General features: G+C 39.6%; 1 protein-coding gene across 1 annotated transcript in view; it reads right to left on the bottom strand.

Annotated features, from left to right (window-relative positions):
- The window catches only part of QRFPR (pyroglutamylated RFamide peptide receptor), a 39,755-nt gene extending 18,732 nt beyond the window's left edge, over positions 1-21,023 (bottom strand). The window contains 1 exon segment of the mRNA XM_034661742.1: positions 20,132-21,023. Within this exon segment, the coding sequence (XP_034517633.1) occupies positions 20,132-20,471 (340 nt within the window). The 5' untranslated portion in view covers positions 20,472-21,023.
- Between the last annotated feature and the right edge of the window lie 2,287 nt (positions 21,024-23,310).

Below are 23,310 nucleotides of genomic sequence, written 5' to 3'. Positions count from 1 at the left end.
TATGTTGTTGGATTCTGTCTGCTAATATACTAAGGATTTTTGTATGAATTCTGAAATATTGTGGGAAAATGTCATTTTTTACTCTCTTTGGCCTTGTGCATACCTTTTGCATTTCAAGACTTCTAACTCATTTATTTCTGTGCTTTTCTTTGTGCATTTTTTTGTGGAACTCCTATTAATCAGATGATGGAATTCCTGGATTGATCTCCTATGTTTACCATTTTTGTTTATATATATTTTTTGCTTTATAAATTCTCTTTGTCTATTTGCTCCACATGATGGAGATTCTCTTGTCTTTGTCTTCTAGCTCTTATGATTTACATATTAATTCAACAGTCATATTTACACTTTTAAGAACTTATTCTCAAAAGTGTTTCTTTTCAGAGAAGCTTCATCATTATTTATGAAGTCAGTATCTCCTTAAATCTAGACATCTCCCACTCAACATTGGTCACCATTGTGACATTCTGTGTGAAATGTGCACTGGTAGCCTATTTCCCATTATTTGAAAATCTAAATTAAACTCCCAAAACATTTCAACTGTAACCGTAACTAAAAAACAGTAAAACCATCATTTGCTATATGAAAAAGGAATGGTTGTTATCAAATGATTTGTATATATGCTGCTCTGTATGCAGCATTTTCATAGTACATCATAAGTATTTCTTTTCCAACAAGGCATAGCAAATAGCACACATTAATAAATGTGTTAGAAAAATGAAGGTAAAATTTGCAACAACAATCGGACAAATACCTTCAATGTCCTGTTATTCATGAAGAAAGGAACAGCCCAGAAACCTGAAAGGGGAGGAGGGTTGAGGTATAATCATTGTCCTTAGTAGTGGAAAGTGATGTCATGGGTAAACTGGGTTGCAAAGGTACAATTTCAGGCAAACTATGAAACTCAGAAGCTTAAAGATTCTTTATCGCTCTTGTACTGAAGTAGGGAGTGCTAAATAGATCTTCAGGGAGACAGATGACACTTTAGGATGAAAAACTACAAAACAGAGTTTATTTACTCTCCTCTAGTTCATGATTATAGAATTCCTCGCATGGTGCTATAAGAAATATCCAGCAATAATATCTCTACCACCTTCAAAGATAATTATTATCACTGTATCTGTATAGCCCACTAATTATTTTCAGCAAGCAGTATCTAGTGGCTTAATTATATGCTGTCCAGGTTATCACTGTGATTAACTTTTCCAACTGATATTCTTTTTTTTTTCTTTAAATATTTTATTTATTTATTTGACAGAGAGAGAGAGAAGGAGAACAAGCAGGGGGAGCAGTCTCTACTGCTTGAGGGAGAAGCGGGCTCTCTGCTGTGCAGGGAGCCCGATGAGGGGCTTGATCCCAGAACCCTGGGATCATGACCTGAGCCAAAGGCAGACACCCAACCGAATAAGCCACCCAGGTGCCCCCCAACTGATATTCTAAACAAGTTCAGTACTGGTTAATTTGTCAGAATGACAACATCTTCATTCACCTCTTCCCAAATCAGTCTTCTTTGCAAGAGTTAACAAAGAGTTACAAAGAATGGCTCAATTGCAAAGAATGTATAAAATGATGTGATGCTTCCCTCAATGTCAGCAACATTTGGCACACACATCCCTTTGTGGACACTAGGCATGCTTTTCAAAACATCTATTTGTAATTTTGATGTTCTAACAACTATATTTGGAATATAGCTCAAGAATTTTTCTATGTATCATTTTGTTTAAAATGTTTTATTAATTTTGGGGACATAAGTTTTTCTTATGTAAGCACCAGCTTAAAAATTGTGGTGCTGAATGACACGTTTATCATAGAAGTTTGAGAATTAAATCAAATAGCGGGCACCTGGGTGACTCAGTTGGTTCAGCATCTGACTCTTGATCTCAGCTCAGGTCTCCATCTCAGGGTCATGAGCTCAAGCCCTGCATTACGTTCCACATCCTACTTAAAAACAAAACAAAACAAAAAACAAGACAAATGCTAATTCCACTGGGAAAATATTAAATGAGAACACATTTTTCAGGATATGTCTATAAATATAAAAATACTACTTAGAGTTTTATTTCTAAACTTGTCTATAAATAATCCATTTCTTCTAGTTTCATTTATCTGTCTTGTTCCCTTTTATTCTACAACTTCTTTCAAAATGTCTACTAATCCTTAGTTGCCTTTACATATTTAAGAATGTGGCAACGTGAAAGACAACTGGCATTCTGTATGTACATGGGCTGGAGTGTTCCCCAGAAAGACTTTGATTTAGAATGAGTAGGGCCTTACAGATTGCAAAACCTTTAGGTTTTTCCTTGTGGATTCAAAGCTCATACTAACTGTAGTTCTGCTTGGAGTGCTTCCTTCAATTACTTTATAAGAAGAATCTTCTGGGTGTAGATTTGTGCCAGAAAACAAGTTCAGTACGGTAAAATTGTGTGTCTTCTGGTATTTTTCTTCTAATTTTCATTATTCTAATAGCTACAAATACTATTTTAGAAAAATAACTGAATTCGTTTTTTTCCTCTCCACTAATGGCAATAATTAGACTTTCAAATAATAGAATTAAATGAGCCCAGGTTAAACATTAGAGTTTAAAAGGAAAAAGCAATAGACAGGATTCTAGGTATTACTTGCCAATATTGCTTTAATGCATATTTTTCTTTTCTCATTTCTCAATCAACTTTAGTTCAACATTTTGCTTTTGGTTTTTAAATATTTTGATTCCTTTATCCTTGACTGTATTCAAACTGAATTGTTTGGAATACTACTTTGTAATTAAATGTTTATTTGTGGTATATTAATGTCTGCTCTCTTTCCATGAAGAACAGCTGGGAGTGTTTGTTTTGTCTTGCTCTATATTCAAAAAGCTTTAAGTAGTATATGACCCATAGGTGAATGAATGAACAAATACATGAATGAATGAGAATGAATGAATGAGAAGACAGAATATAGATGAATCCTTGTTATACAGTTAATTTGATGTCAGCTTGACTGGATCATGGGATGCCCACATTATCTGGTTAAGCAATACCTCCGGTTGTGTCTGTGAGGGTGTTTCCCCAAAAGAGATTAGCATCTGAATTGGTGAGTGAGTAAAGCAGATGGCCCTCCTCAAGTGAGTGGGCATCATCTAATCTGTTGAGAGCCTAAATAGAACAAAGAGGCAGAGGAAGGTTGAATTTGCTCTCTGCCTGACTGCTTGAGCTGAGAATTTGATCTTCTTCTATCCTGGAGTCCCTGGTTCTCAGCCATTCAGAATCTACACATTGGGTCTCTGGCTGTCCGGCCTTTGAACTACCACCCCCAGTGGTTTTCCTGGGTCTCCAGCTTGCAGACAACAGACTATGGGACTCTTCAGCTTCCATAACTATGTGAACCAATTCTTAAAATAATAAAATTGGTTCTGTTTCCCTAGGGAAGCCTGACTAATATGTTATCTTTCATCTCTTTCTCTTTCTCTGCACTGCTCTCATTAACTTCTGGAGTTTTACAATAGCATGGAATTCCATCTCTGCTCTCCCCTCTTCTCTCTTCTTTTGTCCCTATTTAGTGCCTTTTTTTTAAAGATTTTATCCATTTATGTGACAGGGAGCCAGCGAAAGAGGGAACACAGCAGGGGAGTGGGAGAGGAAGAAGCAGGCCCCCAGCGGAGGAGCCTGATATGGGACTCGATCCCAGAACGCCGGGATCACCCTGAGCCGAAGGCAGAAGCTTAACGACTGCGCTACCCAGGCGCCCCCCTATTTAGTGCCTTATACCAGCTGGAAGTGTCCTTGGCTGAGCCACTGATGATGATGTTCAAAGTTAAAAGATTAACTTCCACTCTAGTAACATTTATTGAGCATTTACCATGTGCTAGGCGTTGTTCTAGCAAGCATTAACTCCAGCCATAAATGCCATAAAATCCTCACAGTAACACTATAAGTTAGAAATTGTTACTATCTCCAGCTGTAGAAAGAAATGAGGATTAAAGCAAATTCCCTAAGGTCATTCCTATATTCCATAGTGATGGAGTGAGCAGTCTGGCTCCAGAGTCTATGCTCTTTGCCATCATGAAAAACAGCCCCTAAATCACAGGTTTTCAATAACTAGTGCAGAACTTACAAAGAAGTGAGTATTCAGTGTATCTCAATGGTTGGGAAGCATCAATGATATTCTTTTAAATTACTCCACTACTTGCCAAATTAATACAACTCTATTCTCTACCTGTGTGTATATTTAGACTTGAAGATGTTGATTATCTCCATTCCTTCTTCTCTACATCTCATCTCTACATTCTTCACATTTCCTATTGCTTTCCCATCCTGTTTTTCTAAACACTGGTTTTGCAAATCTTATTGGGGTAATGTTTTTCTTTTCTTTTTTTTTTTAAGATTTTATTTATTTATTTATTTGAGAGACAGTATCTGGGGGGCAGGGAACAGAGGGAGAGGCAGACTCTCTCCTGAGCAGTGAGCCTGACATGGGTCTTGATCCAGGGTCCCTAACCCTCGAGATCATGACCTGAGCTGCAGGCAGCTGCTTAATGGACTGAGCCACCCAGGTGCCCGTGGGGTAATGTTTTTCTAAAATTTATTTTAATGGTGGGGCTCCTATGCTATAATTTACTGATCTCTAACTTCACACAGTCCAAAATTAAAATATAGTATCCAGAAAGAGTACATGATACTTTTTTTCAGTAAAAGCTCTGTTTTTATTACAGTAATAAAAAACATTAAGCTAGGAAGCCCTAGGCAAAAATCATATGTAAGACAGCCATTCCTCCACTCAGCCACCACTTGTGCCTTCTGCCATAATCTAATCTAAACAGTTTGCCTTTGTCACAGTCTCATTTATACCCACACATTCCACATTCTACTTTATTAGCAACTAACCACAGGTAAATCAATGCTTCAATTATCTGTGTTCCTTATAAATTGCATCATTAGTTTCTCCAGTTTAGTAACTCAGTTGTGAGAGTTGGCTGAAACAAAGTATAGTCACTGTGTAGCAATAGGTCCCAATCACAGCGTTGCTGAGTCCTGCTGAGTTTAACATGTTTATGTCAACTGTACTTGCTCTAATGCCTACTCCCTTTCTAGCAGTGATCTGACCAAAACCCACAATAATAAGAAATAACCTTTCCATTACAAACACACATGCGCATACATAAAGGTATTTCTTTCTGTGTGTGTGTGTGTGTGTGTGTGTGTGTATATATATATACACACAACCAAAAGTTTTACTATGTAAATGTTCTTTGATATTCTGTATTCTAATATGTTTGTTTTTTTCTCATTTGCTAATCCTGACTCACCAAATGATTTCCTGACTCATTTAGACATTGCAACTCCTACTTTGAAATTCGCTGCCCTAGCACAGGGATGCCTCCGCTCCAAAATGAAGTTCAAGCTCCTTAATATAGCACTAGAAGGCTCTTCATGATCTGCCTCCCTTTATCTCCAGCTTCATCTCTCACCATTCCCCCTGTGAATGCTAAACTCCAGGCCTACTCATATTTTCCAGGAAACCTGACGTCTCTCAAAATCTTTACAATATCTACCCGGGATACTGTTCATCCTTGAATCTCAAGTTCAACATAATAGCTGGCATGTTACTATATTCAACAAATATTAGCTGGATGAGCAAACGCATGAATAAATGAACGAATGGAAAAGTTCTTTCAACATCTATTTAAAGAATATACTTTGACAATAAAATCCCATCGATCTCACTCTGAAAACCCAGACATGGGCTACACAAAGTAGAAAAAGCATTCAATAACCTAGAGGTTTTTTAAGGAAAACTGTAATTTCTGAAAACCAGAGCAATCTGTTTCATAAAAGCTTATTTACTCAGGAATTTTTCACCCATTTAATTTGGGTCAGCTTGATTTTTGTCATCAATAAATCAAAGCCAAGTAAAGTTAATGTGTATTAAATTCTGTGCCCTTCTCAGTAGAATGATGACTTGGAAAAATATGCTGTAATGACATAAGTCGTGGTTAACTGCCTCTATGGTATAATAGATAATCAAAGAGAAGGATTTAGCTATTTGTAATGGTCAAAGTAATCTATCCTGTGTTCATCAAGATATCACCATTGATCAAAATAATCTATCCTGTGTTCCTCAGAAGCAAAAATGGAACACAGCAATGGAATATTATAAACAAGCCTCGAACTTCCTTGTGCATAGGGACCACATGGGTAATTTTGTTAAAATACAGATTCTGACTCCGTAGGTCTGGGAAGGAGTCGGAGACTGTTTCTAACAAGGTTCCAGTAGGTGATGCTGATGCTGCTGGTCCGTGGAGCAGATTCTAAGTGGCAAGAAAAGTACACAGTACATTGAAAACCATTTTGCTCCTAGGGAACACTATTTCATGACACAAACATTTTTGTTACTGAGGTAACTGGGCCACAAGTGGGTCCTATGCCTATTTGACCTAATGACCCACGGTGCAGGCAGAACTGTTTTAGCAAAGGAGCAGCCTCGCCTTTTAGGCTGTTTCTCTGACAAGGGGCTTCTTTTCCCTTTTCAAATTAAAGGAACCAGTACAGTTTGTTTCCAAATAAAGTATCTTCTAGTTACCAGTGAAGCAGCCATTTTTTATTTACCTCTTTATGTCAGAAACTTAAAAGAAATTAATAACTTCCATTGTCTGCAGTGCTGTACGTTGCTACTACCTAGAGCTGAAAACACGGGGAAAAGATGTACAAAAGCCATGCAGAACCCAAACAGCTCCATATAAAATTTTGACTTGCATGCCTCTCACTTAATAATTTTTCTCTGTTAGAGATTTCCTGAAGGTTTTTAATGAAAGATAATCAAATTCCTTTCTCATATAGTCAATTTCCCATCTGTCAGTAACATCTGTAAGTCAAGATTTTCTGACAATATTAGAAAAGTGTGGGTGTTTTCCCCCAGTTCTCTCCCTTCTTCAAAGTTTTCTTTTTTTCCTTTTTGCTATATACCTTTTTCCAGGAAGAAAAAAAAAGGCACAGGTGTACAGAGCTACTTTAAATACAAAGAAAATCTTTCTTTGACATGTTTACTACAAGAAAGACCATTGAAAATGAAGTCTGACAAGGATATAAAGCAAAGCCAATTTAGATAATAACCAAGGTCCATACTTAGCTGACTTAAAATTCTCATCGTTGTTATTGAACTAACATTGCAAATATATTACAGAGAACTGTTCTTCCAAAAATTTGAGAATTTCACAGATAATTTAAAAGAAATGAATTCGTCAATTAACCTCTCTGGAATCCATGTAAGGCTAGTACATTTTGCAGCCTCAAAATATTTCCTAAAGAAGGAGCCCAAACTATATCTAATTTTATCCCTAAAACAGGGATAAAATTAATGTATGAGTTTTCCTAGCTTCTTTCTCTCCTCCACCTTCTCTCCTAAGGTAAAAGGCATGCCTGCTGGGTAGTTCCCTCTATGGATCATTTTATTAACCAGATTGTGTGAAATAATTTGGGTAAGATATCAGGATGGGATATTTGCATAAATAAGACTGAGATTTAAAGAGAGAGAGGGAAAGGGTGGGAGGCAGAGGGAGAGAGAGAGAGAAGGGGAGAGAAGGAATAGCAATAAGGAGAACAGTGAAGGAGATAGGCTGATGAGGATGGAGGGAAGGAAGTAAGCAATAAGAATGTCTACAAGGAACTGAAGCATATGGTCATAGTCAAGGAAGGTTTCCTTGGGGTGGGATGGGGAAGTTGAGAGACCTTGAGGTCCTGCATGAAAAGATGGGGGCAAGAGTCAGTGATGGCTTTGTATTAATACTAGTGTGGCAACATTGTGTCCACAGTCTGGAGTGGCCTGAAAAGACACGTGACCTCTGCAAGGTGAAAAAGTTCTGTGGAATACTACTAAGTGTAACAGTAAAGACCCGAATGAAATGAAAGAAAGGGGTTTTAAGAAATAATCTTGTGAGTAATGAATTAAAATCTTTTAAAATTTCTTTGAGACATATAAGTAAAGATCAAAATTATTTTACACTAGTGTTGGTCACTGGACTAAATCTCTTTGAATTTGACACTTGGAGCACTAGAATTTATTCAGCTTTCCAAGAGTATAAAGCAGAAGGTGGAAGATATATGACAGGAAAAAGATCGAATAAACTGAAAGATTGAACACTGTGGTACTAAAAAACAATCAGATTTAATAAGCAAGCCTTTGTCCACCGGTGGAGTGGAACAAAGTTACATTTATGGTCAAACCCTGGAGATTCATGAATTCTTCATGCTGAGCTCCACACAGAGGCTGCTTTGGATTCCCCTTCAATTTCCATGGACCTACCTGTTACTGTCCTTAAATGCAAGAGATCCCGTCTTTTTTACTGCTACAAAATAGGCTTGCATAACTCCAATTATTTCAGGTAAATTGAATCTTTGTTCCTTGCAACCAAAAAAGCAAAAATATATGCCAAAGATAAAGACAATCTCATTCTTTGGTATACCACAAAAATAAATACAACTGATTCCTTAAAAGCCTCAAATATTAGTACAATGACAAATAAGGTGATATACTACAATACGCTCAAAAAATATTTACTGAGAACCTACTATGTGGGATTGAGAGCTTTCAATTACTGGGCAATTAAATTCTGGATAAACAAGAGAGATGAAGTCTTTGACCTTATGGAGCTTATATTCTAGTGGAGGAGACAAAAAATAGACAAATAGATTGTGTCTTCAAAATCATAAAATTCACATATATTGTTTCCTCACCACTGAAAATCTAATTTGAAAAGTGTGCTCACTGAATTAACCAGCTGTTTTTGCATCTTTGCAAACACAGTGTGAAGATCTGTATTTTATACCTAATGATTTATTTATAGGTACTATAAAATTTTAACAGGATCTACATCTTGCCCAGAGTGAAGTTTTATTTCATCACATCTTCCTTTAATTTGTTTTAAGCATTAGATCAGTGCCAGTTTCCAAAGTTTCATCACTCTGCCTTTTTTAAAAAAAGTAAAACTGTCCTTTTAAAATACGTTTCCACTGTCTCTTCCTCAGACCCACTGAGGAAATCACTGCTTGGATCAAGCTTATCTTGATACTTCGATTATATTTTGACCCAATAAAATTCCTCCTCATAAAAATGAATCCTTTATTGTTTATAGACAACGCAGTAGAGGAAGTTTTAAAAAGCCAAGCACGTTGCTGGCTGTGTAGACTAGCTTGACAGGACTTCTAATCCTGAGTCAGTACGGACTTCCATGACTATGTGCGTGTTAAGGTTCCAGCTACTGAGAGTCAAAGCGCAGGACTCCATTCTCAGGAAGGTTTCTGGGGAAAAGATCAGGACAACTCTTCATTTCAGAAATTTGTCTTCCAGGTCCCAGAAATAGAGTCTCTGAGGTCTCACTGTGTAGGCAGCACTGTGCACAAACGGGGCAGAAGCAGGGCATGAAAAGATGCACTGTAGAAAGAGAAATCATGCTGCATTCCGGCAGAGCTGCTGTGGTGAAAACTCCTGCACAAAAGCACAGTGCTTGCCCTCAGATCCTGGCAGCAGCACTTCCTGTTTACATGAGCATGAGCAATGTCCTAAGTGTGATAGATTAAAAAAAAAAAGTCTCCAATTTCCCCTGTCACTGTCTGCAAGCCTCCCCCCGCCCCAAGCAATGTGACTTGGCTGGGTCTGCCATCCAGGGGCGGTACCTCCTTCCTCACTCTTTGAATCTGGTCTGTGACTTGATTCGCTTTATCGCAGAAGTGACATGGGTGCAACTTCCAATCCTGGGTCTCAAGAGGTTTTGAAGCTTCTGTTCTTACTTTCTTGGAACGCGGTTCTTCCACATAAAGAATTGGGGACTATCCTGCTGAAGAAGGAAACCACATGGGACAGAGGCAACCTGTCTCTGCTGAGGTCATCTAAAATGGTGAGCCTCGATCAAGCCACCAGATGAACGTAGTCTCATGAGCGCCCTCAGGTGAGACTAGCAAAAGAACTGCCTGGGGGAGACAAGCTACTGAATCACAAACAAATAAAACAGTGGTTTCTTTCTCCACTGAGGTTTGAGTAGTTTGCAATGCAAAAGAGGTAACTGATACTAACCAATACTAACCCCATCTTTTTGTGCCTCCATTTTCTCCTCTGTGAAATGGGGATGATAATATACTTGTCACATAGTAATCTCTAGGAGTTTGGTATTCATTTCAGTATTATCATTCCGACTTCTCCACGGTGCAGAGTGAGGCAGTGGCAGCCAGAATTGCCCAGACCCCAGCAATCTGTGCCCGCACTGTAGAGCAAAGGACAGCAGTCATGAAACAGATGTCACTGTTTCACCCTGACTCTGGTGGCCACATCGAGGCACCATCAGGAGCTTTTTTCAGACCATGAGCTTGACAGCAAGGTAACTGGCAGCCTAGGTTCCCAATCAAGGGAGGTTCCGTGGGGGTGGGATGGGGAGTGTGGCGAAAGGAGCTGACAAACTTAGAAGTCCTGCATTAGAAGACCGGGGTGGGGGGCGGGGGCACAAGTCATGGGACGGCTCTGTATTAATACCAATGTGGCAACCTTGTGCCCACCAGTCTGCAGTGTCCTGGGAAGACACACGAGCCTGGCAAGAAACTACAGAATCTGTATCAGCCCCAACAAATCTTTTACCACATCAGCCTCTTTTCAGGATGTATAATTGCTTCTAAAATAAAGGAAAGCAAACACTCTTTTCTATTTTCTGAGTACAAATGATTAGTTTGAATTTTCATTGTTTGAGGATAGGAGTAAATATTTTCATGGTGATTATTCAAGACTTTATTAACAAAAACAAGTTATACACGGACAGGGTTATTTATAGTGCTTTTAAATAAATACATATCATATGTCTTTGAGAAATTAATATTGCAATTATGTTTTTTTTAACTTTATCATCCAGTACACACAAACGTGCTTAACATTTCAAATAGTAATACTTTGCAGCCATAAACAATGATCAGCTTCCTTCCATTGGCTGCCTACTAAGTGCCAGGTCCTTTGCACGCAGGGTCATTCATTCTCACAGCAGCCGTATAAGGTAGGCATGGCTTTTCTCAAATTTGCAGATGGGGAAACCATAGCAAAGAGAAATAAAATAATTGTCCCAATGTGAAATACGGTGTTTGCCAACCTGCAAAGAACACTGCAGATGTTAAATGCATCTCAATTTTACAAAGAGTTTTTTTTTTAAATAATATTTTTTAAGCATGCATTGAAAGAGACCTTCAAGTTTGTTTCAAGTTTTCTAGGTGAAAGGTTTTATAGGTGGAAATGTGTAAATATTGCTTATTTCATACTGAAATACAATGGAAAATCATAAGAATTGGATATGAATTAATATGTTTGATAAAATATAGCATGATGTAAATCTTGCATCTTTGTTGTAGTTTCTGCTGCTGCGTTGACCACTGGGGGGCAACATCATATATAATTTTATAACTTCTTTGTTTGGTCTCCTAACAGGGGCAGACAGAATGCAAGGAAACGTAGTTAATAGCCAATTCAATAATTTATGAGTCATATATGGTGCAGCAGGATTGGAACCCAATATTGTCCACTCTAGAATACATATTCATTTTCACTGCACCAAACCGACTATCTCTTTTATTTCTACCAGGTTATGAGAACACATTACATTTTAAGGAGCATTCCACTAGTCCTTAATAATCTGGAATCTTTCTGGTACTATAGATGACATATTTCTCAGAAACACAGCCACAGCGAGAACAAATTTAGTCTTGTCTAGATAGATAAACACTAAACACTTGAGTACTTCAGAATTAATCGTTAGAAATCAATCCTTAATTTTAAAATAGGAAATGAAACAACAAAATTGTCTGTGAATACATATTTGAGTTGAAATAAGGAATTCTTTTTTAAAAGAATATTTATTTATTCATTTTAGAGAGACAGGGAGAGAAGGGGAAAAGTCAGAGGGAGGAGAGAAGGTCTCAAGCAAACTCCATGCTAAGTGTGGAGCTGGACATGGGGCATGATCCCAGAACCCTGAGATCATGACCTGAGCAGAAATCAAGAGTCGGATGCTTAACCAACTGAGCCACCCAGGCACCTCAGAAATAGGGAGTTTTAAAGAAAACATGAGCCAATAGCTCCAGGACCATCTTTCATACTACCTGACAAAGATAATCCAAGAATGAAACCTCTCTACAGAAGGAAGTGAGGCTGGGCAGGGACAGAGAGAATGGCAGAGCCCTGGAATTACCGTTGGAAGACCTAGATCCAGCTGTGCCTGAAGCTAGACCTAATCCTGAGCTTTTCAGTTCCATAGACAGAATATTCACCCCTCATTTTCTCAAGTTAGTTTAAGATGGGCTTCTCTACTTGCAAGCAAGAATCCTAGTAAACCACCCACCAGTCAAAGAACATGCTAAGCTATGTTCTAGAAAAGCAAATGAAAAAGGGAATTCTTTTATGCCTCCTAAGTACACAAGGAAATTTTTCAAATTTTCTCATTGCCAAATCCTTTTGTGTCCTTATTTTAACTGTAAAATGTTGTTGTCTTATATAGAGAGACTCATACAAATCCCATTGTTGTCATTACCACCTTCCAGCCTCCTGAGAAAACTTAGTGAATTTCTTGACCATGGCACCTTTCCTTCTTACAGTGTGCACATAACTGATTCAAGAGAAGATCACCCAGAGGCTAGGCCTTGGCACAATTTTTGATATGATTTCCAAACTACTGTTGTTGGTATCAAAATATTCTCTGATTTACTTCTTTCATGTTTTTATACTTCTCTACTTCAGTGAGTCTATTTTGTGTCAGCAGCTTTCACCATCCCTGTTAAAATTTTTTAAAAGCCCCATAACACTGTTGATTTTACACAAGTTTCACCATATTTAATTTCCCCCAAGAACTCTGAAATTTCTAACATGTTACAGAAAATGGAAAATTATTATTGTAAAGGATGTTTTCTAACCACTAATCAAATAATAAAATAGACCTGGAGAATTTCCAGTCTAATCCCTCTGCTCTGAGCTGGCCCCCCAAATTGAGATCTTTTCACTACATATTAATTCAACACCTTCCTTTTAAAAAAAATTTTTTTTAATTTATTTATTTGAGAGACAGAGTGCACAGGTAGAGATGGGGAGGGCCAGAGGGAGAGGACAAAGCAGGCTCCCTGCTCAGCAGGGAGCCAGATGGGGATGGGGAGGTGGGGGGGTGTTGATCCCAGGATCATTACCTGAGCTGAAGGCAGACACTTAACTGACTGAGCCACCCAGGTGTCCCAACAACTTACTTTAATAACCCATTTCACAATTTATCAGGTTGAAATCTCTAAAAACTCACCTAATTTTTTTAAAAGATTTTATTTATTTATTCGACAGAGATAGAGACAGCCAGCGAGAGAGGGAACACAAGCAGGGGGAGTGGGAGAGGAAGAAGCAGGCTCATAGCAGAGGAACCCGATGTGGGGCTCGATCCCATAACGCTGGGATCATGCCCTGAGCCGAAGGCAGATGCTTAACCGCTGTGCCACCCAGGCACCCCTCACCTAATTTTTTTTTTAAGATTTTATTAACTTAGAGAGAGAGCATGAGATTGAGGATGGGGCAGAGGGAGACGGAGAATCTCAAGCAGACTCCATGCTCCTTGGGGCTCGATCTCATGACCCTGAGATCATGACCTGAGCCAAAATCAAGAGTTGGACGCTCAACCAACTAAGCCACTCAGGCACGGCCCACCTAAATCTTTCGTGCGGTGTACAGTGAGTGTTTTTTTCTTCCTACCCTCCTTGCCTCCAGTTCTTCCTTCCAGTAAAATCTTTTACAAAGATGAGATCTTATGCAAAACCCTATTTATTAAAAAGAGAGAAGGGAGCTGTTTTGATGAAGCCTGGGAGCCTGCCCGCTCCACACCCACCCACACCAGCCACCACGGCTCTGGGTTACATGGACTGAAGACCTTGCTGTGGGGGTGTGCTAATCCACAACCTAGAGTTTCATTCTCCAGATGAGAGAATAATTCTTTTAGTCTTTCATCGTATGTCAGGTATCCCAACATTTTAATCATTTTTGACTTCTTTCTAAATCCACCTTGGAAGATGCCAAAAAACTTGAGGGCTTTAGTAAAGACGTGATTGACTGAGTATAATGGGAGAATTGCCTCAGAGTTCCATGTCGAGCTTCATTTTATACAACTTACTTGTGCATCTTCCAAGCATAGTAACTCCGATGGCTTTTTCCGTACAATATAGAGCAACATTGCACCGGCCTACGTGGCAGGCGCTGTGCTATGGAAGCACATTACACGCATTATTTCTTCTCATTTTCACAACAGCCCATGTCTTGGCACTGTCAGAATTTGCACTACTCAGTGGTTCTCAACCTTGGCTACAAATTATATTATTGGGGAACTTTTGAAAATCCAATACCTGGGCACTCACACCAATTAAATCAAAATCTCCAAGGGTAGAGACCAGGCGTCATTTAAAAAACTCCCCAAGTGACTCTATGTGTTGGCAAGACTGGAAACCACCTCTCTAAGAAGAATTTTCCTATCTGCTGCTGAGAAAATAAGTTTTTACAATTTCTTACCCAAGCAAGCAGTCTTCAAATGTAGTAAGTATATGTGAAAGTGCCCTTCTCCCAGTGAGGCTGCCATTACTTAGGCTATTTTTGGAACTCCTTTTCTGTAATTGCTTTTAGTCAATTTACCAGTCATCGCTAGAAAATTCTTTTCAGTGCCCACAGCAGGATTGCAGGGAGATGCAGAGAGCTCTGGGTGCACCTGGGGAGACCATCCCTTCCTCTGGCTGTGACTGTACCCACAACAGGATAAAAGACGGCAGAGAGTCCTGTGGCTCCTGGCAAGGCCATCAAGGCCTCCCTATCTCAATTCATGAATGCTGAGAGCCATAAAGAAGGCTAGAATGAGAACTGATTTTCTACCTCCTTCCGGGAATTTTTCAGAATTAATCCCCCTCATGTTTTAAATTCACATTTACCTCAGTCACCATGAGTCCTCTTCTCCCAGACCATCCCTCACCTCTGGACCCAATCCAGGCTGTAAACATCCCCATTCTGATCCAATCCCCTCTCCTTTCCTCCCTGTGCTTTCTCCACAGAGCACGCTGGAACTCTGACAACAAAATCCCCTGCCTTCTCCATTTTTTCTTGGAGTGCCACCTTCTCCATCTTGCTCTAACTGAAACCTGGCAATTCCATAAGGAAAAGCTTTCTCTACACCTTTAATATCCCAGTGCACAGAGCAGATACCCAGAAAATGCTGAATATAAAAATGACTCAGAGTATTAATGATAATAGTTTAGACCCTGGGCAGAGAGATAAGGTAGGGTGAGAGAATGCTGGATGTTAATAAGATATCTATGTGTAAATGCCTCGTCTCAGATCAGGGGGATTACAGTTTCAGATCATTAGAGACTGATTTCAGAATTACCAGCAAAGAAAGGAGGGTCCTGATTGGAGCTTCTGTGCAGAAATGGAGGATGAAAAAGGTGACTGCATGCTAAGCTTCACTGGACACACACTCAAGAACTAAGAGGAATCACAAGAACCATCAATGGGCAGAATATAAAGGAGACAGACATAATGAAAACAAAATAAGAAGGAAAAGAGCAGCTTATGAAACCTAGAGAAGAGTTCTGGAACTCTAAAATCTATTGGGCAGAATTTAGTTGAAAAAAAACAAAACATATTCAGACAGTGAATGTGGAGGAACGTGTAGATATTTCAAAAAAAAGAGACTAAAGGAGGAGGAAAAAAGAGAAAAAATGAGGAAGAACAGACTGCAGATAAGGAGACGTACATTCCATGGCCCCAAGAGTACAATGGGCAATTTCACTGCTAGAGTTTGAACAAATAGATTGGTGAGCAGAATGCACACAGAACTTCCAAGGTCTGACTCCTTTTTTTTAAAATTTTTTATTATGTTATATTAGTCACCATACAGTACATCCTTAGTCCTAATTGTTATGACAACATAACACCATCCTCATATTAGTGATTTTTAAAAAACCATAAGTAAATGCTATTTACTATTCTTGTGGGGAGAGAATCCCCACTCCTGGTAGGTCTATGTTGAATGTTCTGGGGAGTAGGGTGGGAGTAAAACAACTGGTGGGTCAAAGAGTGTTGGCGTTAGGATGCTAATGCCAGACATATACGAGAATTGCACATACACTTGCCTCAATGCTGACCAACACTTAGATGCTGAATTTAGATCTCCTTTTAAATTCAGCGGAACTCACATAAATTAACTAATGTTCATGGATACGTTTCTTTGCACCTATCACGTATGGTGCCATCACTGTACCAGAGGAAACTCAAAGTCTTTGCTCAATGATGTGCTGGAAAACAACTGAAAGGTTAGTTTAATTTTTCCAAAAAGACTTAATTTGTAGCTGCTGATATCCACAGTGTAAATACTCCTGTCATGACTGATTTCAAGCCAATAACATGATGTCTCTGAATGGGGAATAGGGTAGAGATGTGCACAGTGGTCTTTGTAAGTCACTGCAAGCTAGTTCCAGAGAGTCAGATGTAATTAATTTGGACTGGGGCTGGCAGAGAACATTTTTAAAGCCCCTCAGGGGGTTCTCTGGGCAGCCAGTCTGAGAATCATTACTTATAGTGGTGCTTCTCAAATTTTTATGTGCACATGAAATTACTTGGGGATCNGCACATGAATCACTTGGGGATCTTGTCCAAATGCAGGCTTTGACTCAGTAGGTAACGTTCATCCCTAGCAAGGGAGATAAGTGGACTAAAAAAAGGAGAAGAAAACAGTCATTTATAGCCCTACCTTTGTCAGAAATGTTTGAGAGGGAGGCTTTGAACAAAAGTCACAAACTGGAGGTCTATGAATTATTTGTGGCCAAACCCATAGAGAGGTTTTCTTTTACCCAGTTGCAGTTTTCTTTTTAGATTTGAACAAAATGCCAAGATCATAAAATTCCAAAATTCCATTTCTCCAGCTTCTCTGGGAAAAAAAAAGGTGGACAATAACAGCAACCACAAAAGAATCTGACAATTCAGGGCACACAGCTCTGCCTGCAGGGGTCCTGCCCCCTTTAGGGGAGGTTCTGAGACTTCCTCCTGCCACTGTTGCCTCCTAGTGGTTCCACTGCTTCGTTTATATTTCCTCCTTCACCCTGAACTAATTTGAGGGGTATTCATATTTTAGGTTTAGCATAACTGATACTGTTTCCTCTCCAATTGCACTATCCTACCTTTCTGTCTCATTTCTCACCATTCCTCACATATAAACTAAATTCTTGAAGTGGCTGACACAGTGTTCTTGGAATTCATCACCTTCTTTCTTTCCTCCAAGGATAGAGTGTGTTCTAGAACACACTCTATCCTTCTTTCTCTGCTGGAAACAATGTGAATCATTCTTCAATATGTAGCTCGAAAGTCCCCTCTTTGGGGAAGCCTTCCTGACTTCTGTGTTCCCACAGCAGAGTGGATCCTCTTCTATTAAATCCTATATTTGCTCATTTGGGGTTATTTCCTATTTTTGGAGGCCCAAAAAGGAATTAGATAAGCTTTATTCTTTTATCTTTTTTTTTTTTTGGTATTACCAAGGTAGAATGTTTTGCCTTAAAGAAAATACTCAATAGCTTTATGAAATAATAAATTGTGAATTACCTTTGAACCATTAGATTATACTCCCTTGAAAGCTCTTTTGTTAATTTATCAAGTGAGTTTTGTAATTATTATCCTATCCTATAAAGGACAAGTTAATTCTGTTTGCATCACTATCTTCAGAAACTCTGCAAACTCGTTCCTCTTCCCAGGACTTCAATTTTGGTGTTACTTACTGGATTTATAAGAATATTTATTCTATAAATCTAGTCCAGGATAAACATAAGCCACCTAAAATTAAATATTCCTTAATAGAATTAATACCTTATACTTTCATGGAATGATCAGTTTTTTCAAAGCACTTTTACTAATACACTTCATCCTCACTCTAACCTAGAAAATACATACACAAAGCATTACCCTTTTTCAGCACTTAGAAGCTAAAGTGAAATGTCCTCCATGAACTAGGAAACAAGGAAAACAGAAAGTTGAAGAAAAACTTTTGCACGACCCACCGAAGTACTTGGGAAGGAAGACCTACTCTGCAATCTTCCCCAGGCGTGATTTCCCAACGTGCCTAGGGGCTAAACATCTGCCTCATTCCACTTCCAGGCTTCAAGAATTCCTAATATTTGATCAAAAAGCTGAGGCCCACATGTGTTAAATTAACATGAATTAGAGCCAAAGTAGGAACCCAAGTCTTTGGATTCCCAGTATAACGTCCCACTTTTCCTAATTATGTTCACCTTAACAAACAGAGCTATAGTCATCCAGCAATACATATATGCTTCATAAATCTGCCTTCACAAACATGTAGAAATGAAAACTCCTGTGCCCTTTTCTCAAAAAACTAAGTTTATAGGATGATCATAAGTTTACCCATTAATTTTATGGGGTTAGTTGCACGGGACAACTTTAAAATGCCCAAGTACAATGATTTCACGAGTGCATAAGAAGGGCTATAAGCTGTAAGTCAGTTTGCAACTTCCTGCATTACCTGTCACTCTCACGTCAATGCTATGTTCTCTAATGGTTAGTGTATTTTTGGAAATATTTACTTTGTAGATGAGATGGGAATCAAAGATTTTAGCCTTTTGATCCACTAAAGATAAACCCAATGTAAATCAATGGGGGAAAAAATGCCAGGGACAGAAATTGAAGATCTCAAATTATTAATGGTAGTATAAAAGAAACTCTCCCTGAGATTTAAAGTAAGTAGCCAAGGAGTGGGACTGACAGGGCTTGAAGGCATAATGATCCATTTCTCTCACATTCTCTCTGTATTTGCAACCACTTTCTAAGAATTTTGACGTGGTTTCAAGAATGCACCCCTCCATGACAATGGGAGTACAACCAGTCCTTCATCCCAGAGACACATCATTAAACACTGGTGACAACAGAAGGCACTGCTGCTTATGGACTAGAAGATGCTCTGTAGCCCTGTGTCTAGAAAGACTGGCTCACCTGGGGAAGGGTGGTGTCTGTCTTTTCTCAACCTCCATACACTGCTCCCAGCTCAACGACTCTGAATGGCTTCTCTGCCATTTCCACTCCCCTTTTAAGGAAGAGAAGGAATCAATGTCTCCTTTATCAATCAGGAAGGGGATATGTTTTCTGTGTTACTTCTCCCTGCTTGACTCTGTTAATCCAGTCCGAAAAAAATGACTAATCCAAGATTTTTTCCCCTGCAAATATATGCGTGTATACACACACACACACACATATGTAATATATATAAATATATTTATATACACACACATATATAATACATAATACAATATAACACCCCTGCAAATGTGTTATATATGTGTGTGTGTGTGTGTGTGTGTGTGTGTGTGTGTGTATAGTTTTAAGTCCCTATATAAATTGGATCTACAAATACCCACAAATACCTGTTTGGAAGCCACAAAGGCAACTGTGGAGTAAGCCTGGAGGATAGGAGGATGAGCGTATATCGGTATTTATATGATTTGAAATATTTTTATCTTATTTTTATTAAAAAAATAGAAAAAATCCTGGTAATTATGGGAAAAGGAGCTAAAACAACTGGCGAGCGGTGCGACTCCCCAACTCACTGCCCTGTACCTTTCCTAGCATTTTCCTGTGTCTTTTTTTATTATGTTCAGTTAACCAGCATATAGTACATAGTTTTTGATGTAGTGTTCAATGATTCTTTAGCTGAGTATCACACCCAGTGCTCATCACAACACGTGCCTTCCTTAATACCCATCACCCTGTTACCCCCTCCTCCAACCCCCCTCTCTTCTGTAACCCTCAGTTTGGTTCCCAGAGTCCAAAGTGTCTCATGGTTTGTCTCCCTCTCCGATTTCTTCCCATTCAGTTTTCCCTCCCTTCCCCTGTGGTCCTCCGGGCAATGCACAGAAACCTATCTGTGTCTTTAAGCGACGAGGAGAAGAAACGTTGGACTGAATCAAGTAGCAAAAAACTTCTCTCCAAGTGAGCACAGCTGAGGAACTTCTAAGAAAGAGCTCTGGCTTCATTTGGTAGAGAGAGAAATGTAAGGGATAGAGGGGCGGGGAGAGTCCCGTGGAAGGCTGGGGGATTAGGAAAGAAAGTGCGGACGCGGACTCACCCCCCAGCCAGGTGTCAGAGATGTTTTGGAGCATGGTGACCGGAATGCAGAAGAAGGCGATGAGCAGGTCGCTGAGCGCCAAGGAGCAGATGAAGATGTTGGTGACAGTGCGCATGGCTTTGCTGCGAGTCACCACGTACACCACCAGCCCGTTGCCAAAGAGTGCTAGGGCAAAGATGAGCACGCCGGTGAGCACTAAGGCCAGCTTGGCGCGCCCCGGCAGCTCCGGGGTGTAGACCAGGGGCCGCAGACCGTACCGCGCGATGAACTGCTCGCGCGTCAGGTTGTGGTCCCGTAGCAGCCGGGAGAATTGCTCCCGGGTGATGTTGAGAGACTGCATGTCGCGCGCTCCTCGAGCGTCAGGCACCTTTCGCTACCGCGGGGCCATCCGTCGCCCCCGGCGCGCACGCGACGCGGCGGGGCGGGGGCCGCGAGGAGACGGGGTCCGCGGCCGCTTTCCACCCTCGGAGGGCTCCGGACTCCGGCCTGCTGTTGAACTCCCGGCTGCACCCCAGGAGGTTCGGGAGAAGGAAAGCAGGGTGGGGTCAAACCCACAAGCAAGAGGCGGGAAGCCAAACCTGGGAGAAGATCCGGTTACCAAAAATGTTCGCAGTTCAAAGTTCTCTTGCTCTTCTCTAAGGTGAGGGGTTGGGGCGGTCGGGAATGCTGGAGCGTCGCTCACGAGTCCCAGCGCTGCTGGCTCCCCAGCCTTCTGCTGCACTCCCCGCGCCCGCTCCAGGAGCCGCGGAGGGTGGGGCTGGACCTCTGCTGCGCGCCACTCCCCTCCGGGCTTCAGTGGCGCGGACGCCTCCTCCCACACCCTCGGGGCCTGGGAAACACCTCTTTGGCTCCCCACATTCTGCGGCCCAGCGACTTTCTTCTGCCCTAGGTCATGTTTCTCCGTAAAATCCAGTATTGCGGTTTCTACAGTCTCAGGGCGGCTTCTCCTCTGACGAAGTAATATGGGCCTCAGCTACCCAAGGCAAAATAGGATTATTTTAATTATTTTTCTGCATTTTCAAAAATAATTACAGCACACAGAAAATTGCAAGGATAGTACAGAGAGGTGTCATGTATCCTTCATCTAGTTTCTCCCATTGATTACATCTTACTTAATTATGGTACAATACAAAACCAGGAATCTGACATAGGTACACTGTGTGTGTTAAGTCTGTGTCATTTTATCCCAAGTGTAGATCCCTGTAACCATCACCAAAACCAAGATAGAAAACTATTGTTATCACCACAATGATCTCCATTCTGCTACCTCTTCGTAGTCCTACCAAGCCCCACCTCCCACCCCAGCCCTGAAGCCCTGGGATTAAATGCTTACCTTAGAAAAGAAGAAAAGTTGAAAGGAAGTAAATTAAGCTTCCATCTCAAGAAACTAGAAAAAGATCAGCAAAATAAACTGAAAGCAAGTAGAGGAAAGAAAATAATAAGGATAAGAGCAGGTATCAATGAGATTGAAAATAGAAATATAAAAAAGAAAATTAATGAAACAATGAGCTCGTCCTTTGTAAATATCAACGAGATTACCAAACTCCTAACAAGACTAAGAAAAAAGAGAGAAGACAAAAATTACCAATATCAGAAATAAAACACAGGTTATCATTCCTCATCCTGAAAACATCAAAAAGATAATAAGAATATACTATTAACCCTATACACATAAATTTAATAAACTTTATCAATTTATCATTACTAATTCATTCTCCATCTTTATACTTTTGACAAAAGGTTATATAAACAGAATCACACATTATAACACCTTTTGATATTGGTTGTTTTTGTTCCCCCCACTCAAGCCTAATGCTGTTCAGATCCACCCAATCCAATAGTGCAGAGTTTAAGAGCTTCCAGGTTACTGATCACAAGAAGGTACTGGGAGGATAACACTCCTGGCAAAGAATGGAAGCTCTGAGCTCCTTCCCTCATAGCTTGCCCTATCATCTCTTCCATCCAGATATTCATATGCATTCTTGATAATATTTTTTATAATAAACCAGGAAATATAAGTGGTGCCCTGAGTCCTATGAGCCATTCTAGCGAATTCTCAAAGCCAAGGAGGGGGCAATGGTATTCGTGATGTACAGGTGGTAGGTAAGAAATACAAGTGACAACCTGAGACTTTCAATTCGCATCTGAAATGGTGTGTGTGTTTGGGGGGGTGGGGTGGGGGGTGTCTTGTGTAATTAAACCCTTAAATTATATGATCTGACACTATCTCTTGGAAGATAGTGTCAGAATTGAATTAAATTGCAGGACACCCAGTTGGTGTCAGAGAATTGCATGATGTGTGGAAACACACACACCTGCTATCAGAAGTGTGCAGAAGGTAATAGTTGAGTGTAAAGGAAAGATATAGAGAAGTGCATTTTTCCTTTACAGATATCCAGGTAATATTGGCTTCATAGGATGAATTGGGAAGTGTTCATTTCTTTTCTATTTTCTGGAAGAGATTGTGTAGCATTGGTATTAATTATTCATTAGAAGTTTGATAGAATTCTTAAATGAAGTCATTAGGGTCTAAAGATTTCTTTTTTAGGATTTTTCAAATATGAATTTATTTACCTTAATAGTATAGGGATGTTCAAATTATTTCATATTAAGTTGTAGTAGTTTGTGGGTTTTTGATGAAATGATAAATTTTTTAAAATTTATGTGTATAAGTTTAGTAGTATTTTCTTGTTATCCTTTTGATGTTTTCAGGATGAGAATGATAACCTGTGTTTTATTTCTGATATTGGTAATTTTTGTCTTCTTTTCTTTGTCAGTCTTGTTAGAAGTTTGGTAATCTTACTGATATTTACAAAGGACCAGCTCATTGTTTCATTAATTTTCTTTTTTATATTTCTATTTTCAATCTCTTCGATACCGGCTCTTACCCTTATTTTCTTTCCTCTACTTGCTTTCAGTTTATTTTGATCTTTTTCCAGTTTCTTGAGATGGAAGCTTAATTTACTTCCTTTCAACTTTTCTTCTTTTCTAATGTAAGCATTTGGTGCCATAAATTTCCCTATCAGCATTGCTTTAATTGTCTCCCATATGTTTTTATATGTTATATTTTCATTTTCACTCAACGTATTTCTTAATGTTCTTTAAGATTTCTTTTACGACCCATGAATTATTTAGAAGTCTGTTTGACTTCAAGTGTTTGAAGATTTTCCTGTTATCTT

Source organism: Ailuropoda melanoleuca, chromosome 5 (assembly GCF_002007445.2).
Source record: "Ailuropoda melanoleuca isolate Jingjing chromosome 5, ASM200744v2, whole genome shotgun sequence".
Taxonomy (NCBI): Eukaryota; Metazoa; Chordata; class Mammalia; order Carnivora; family Ursidae; genus Ailuropoda; species Ailuropoda melanoleuca.
This window is presented reverse-complemented; position numbering and strand designations above follow the sequence as displayed.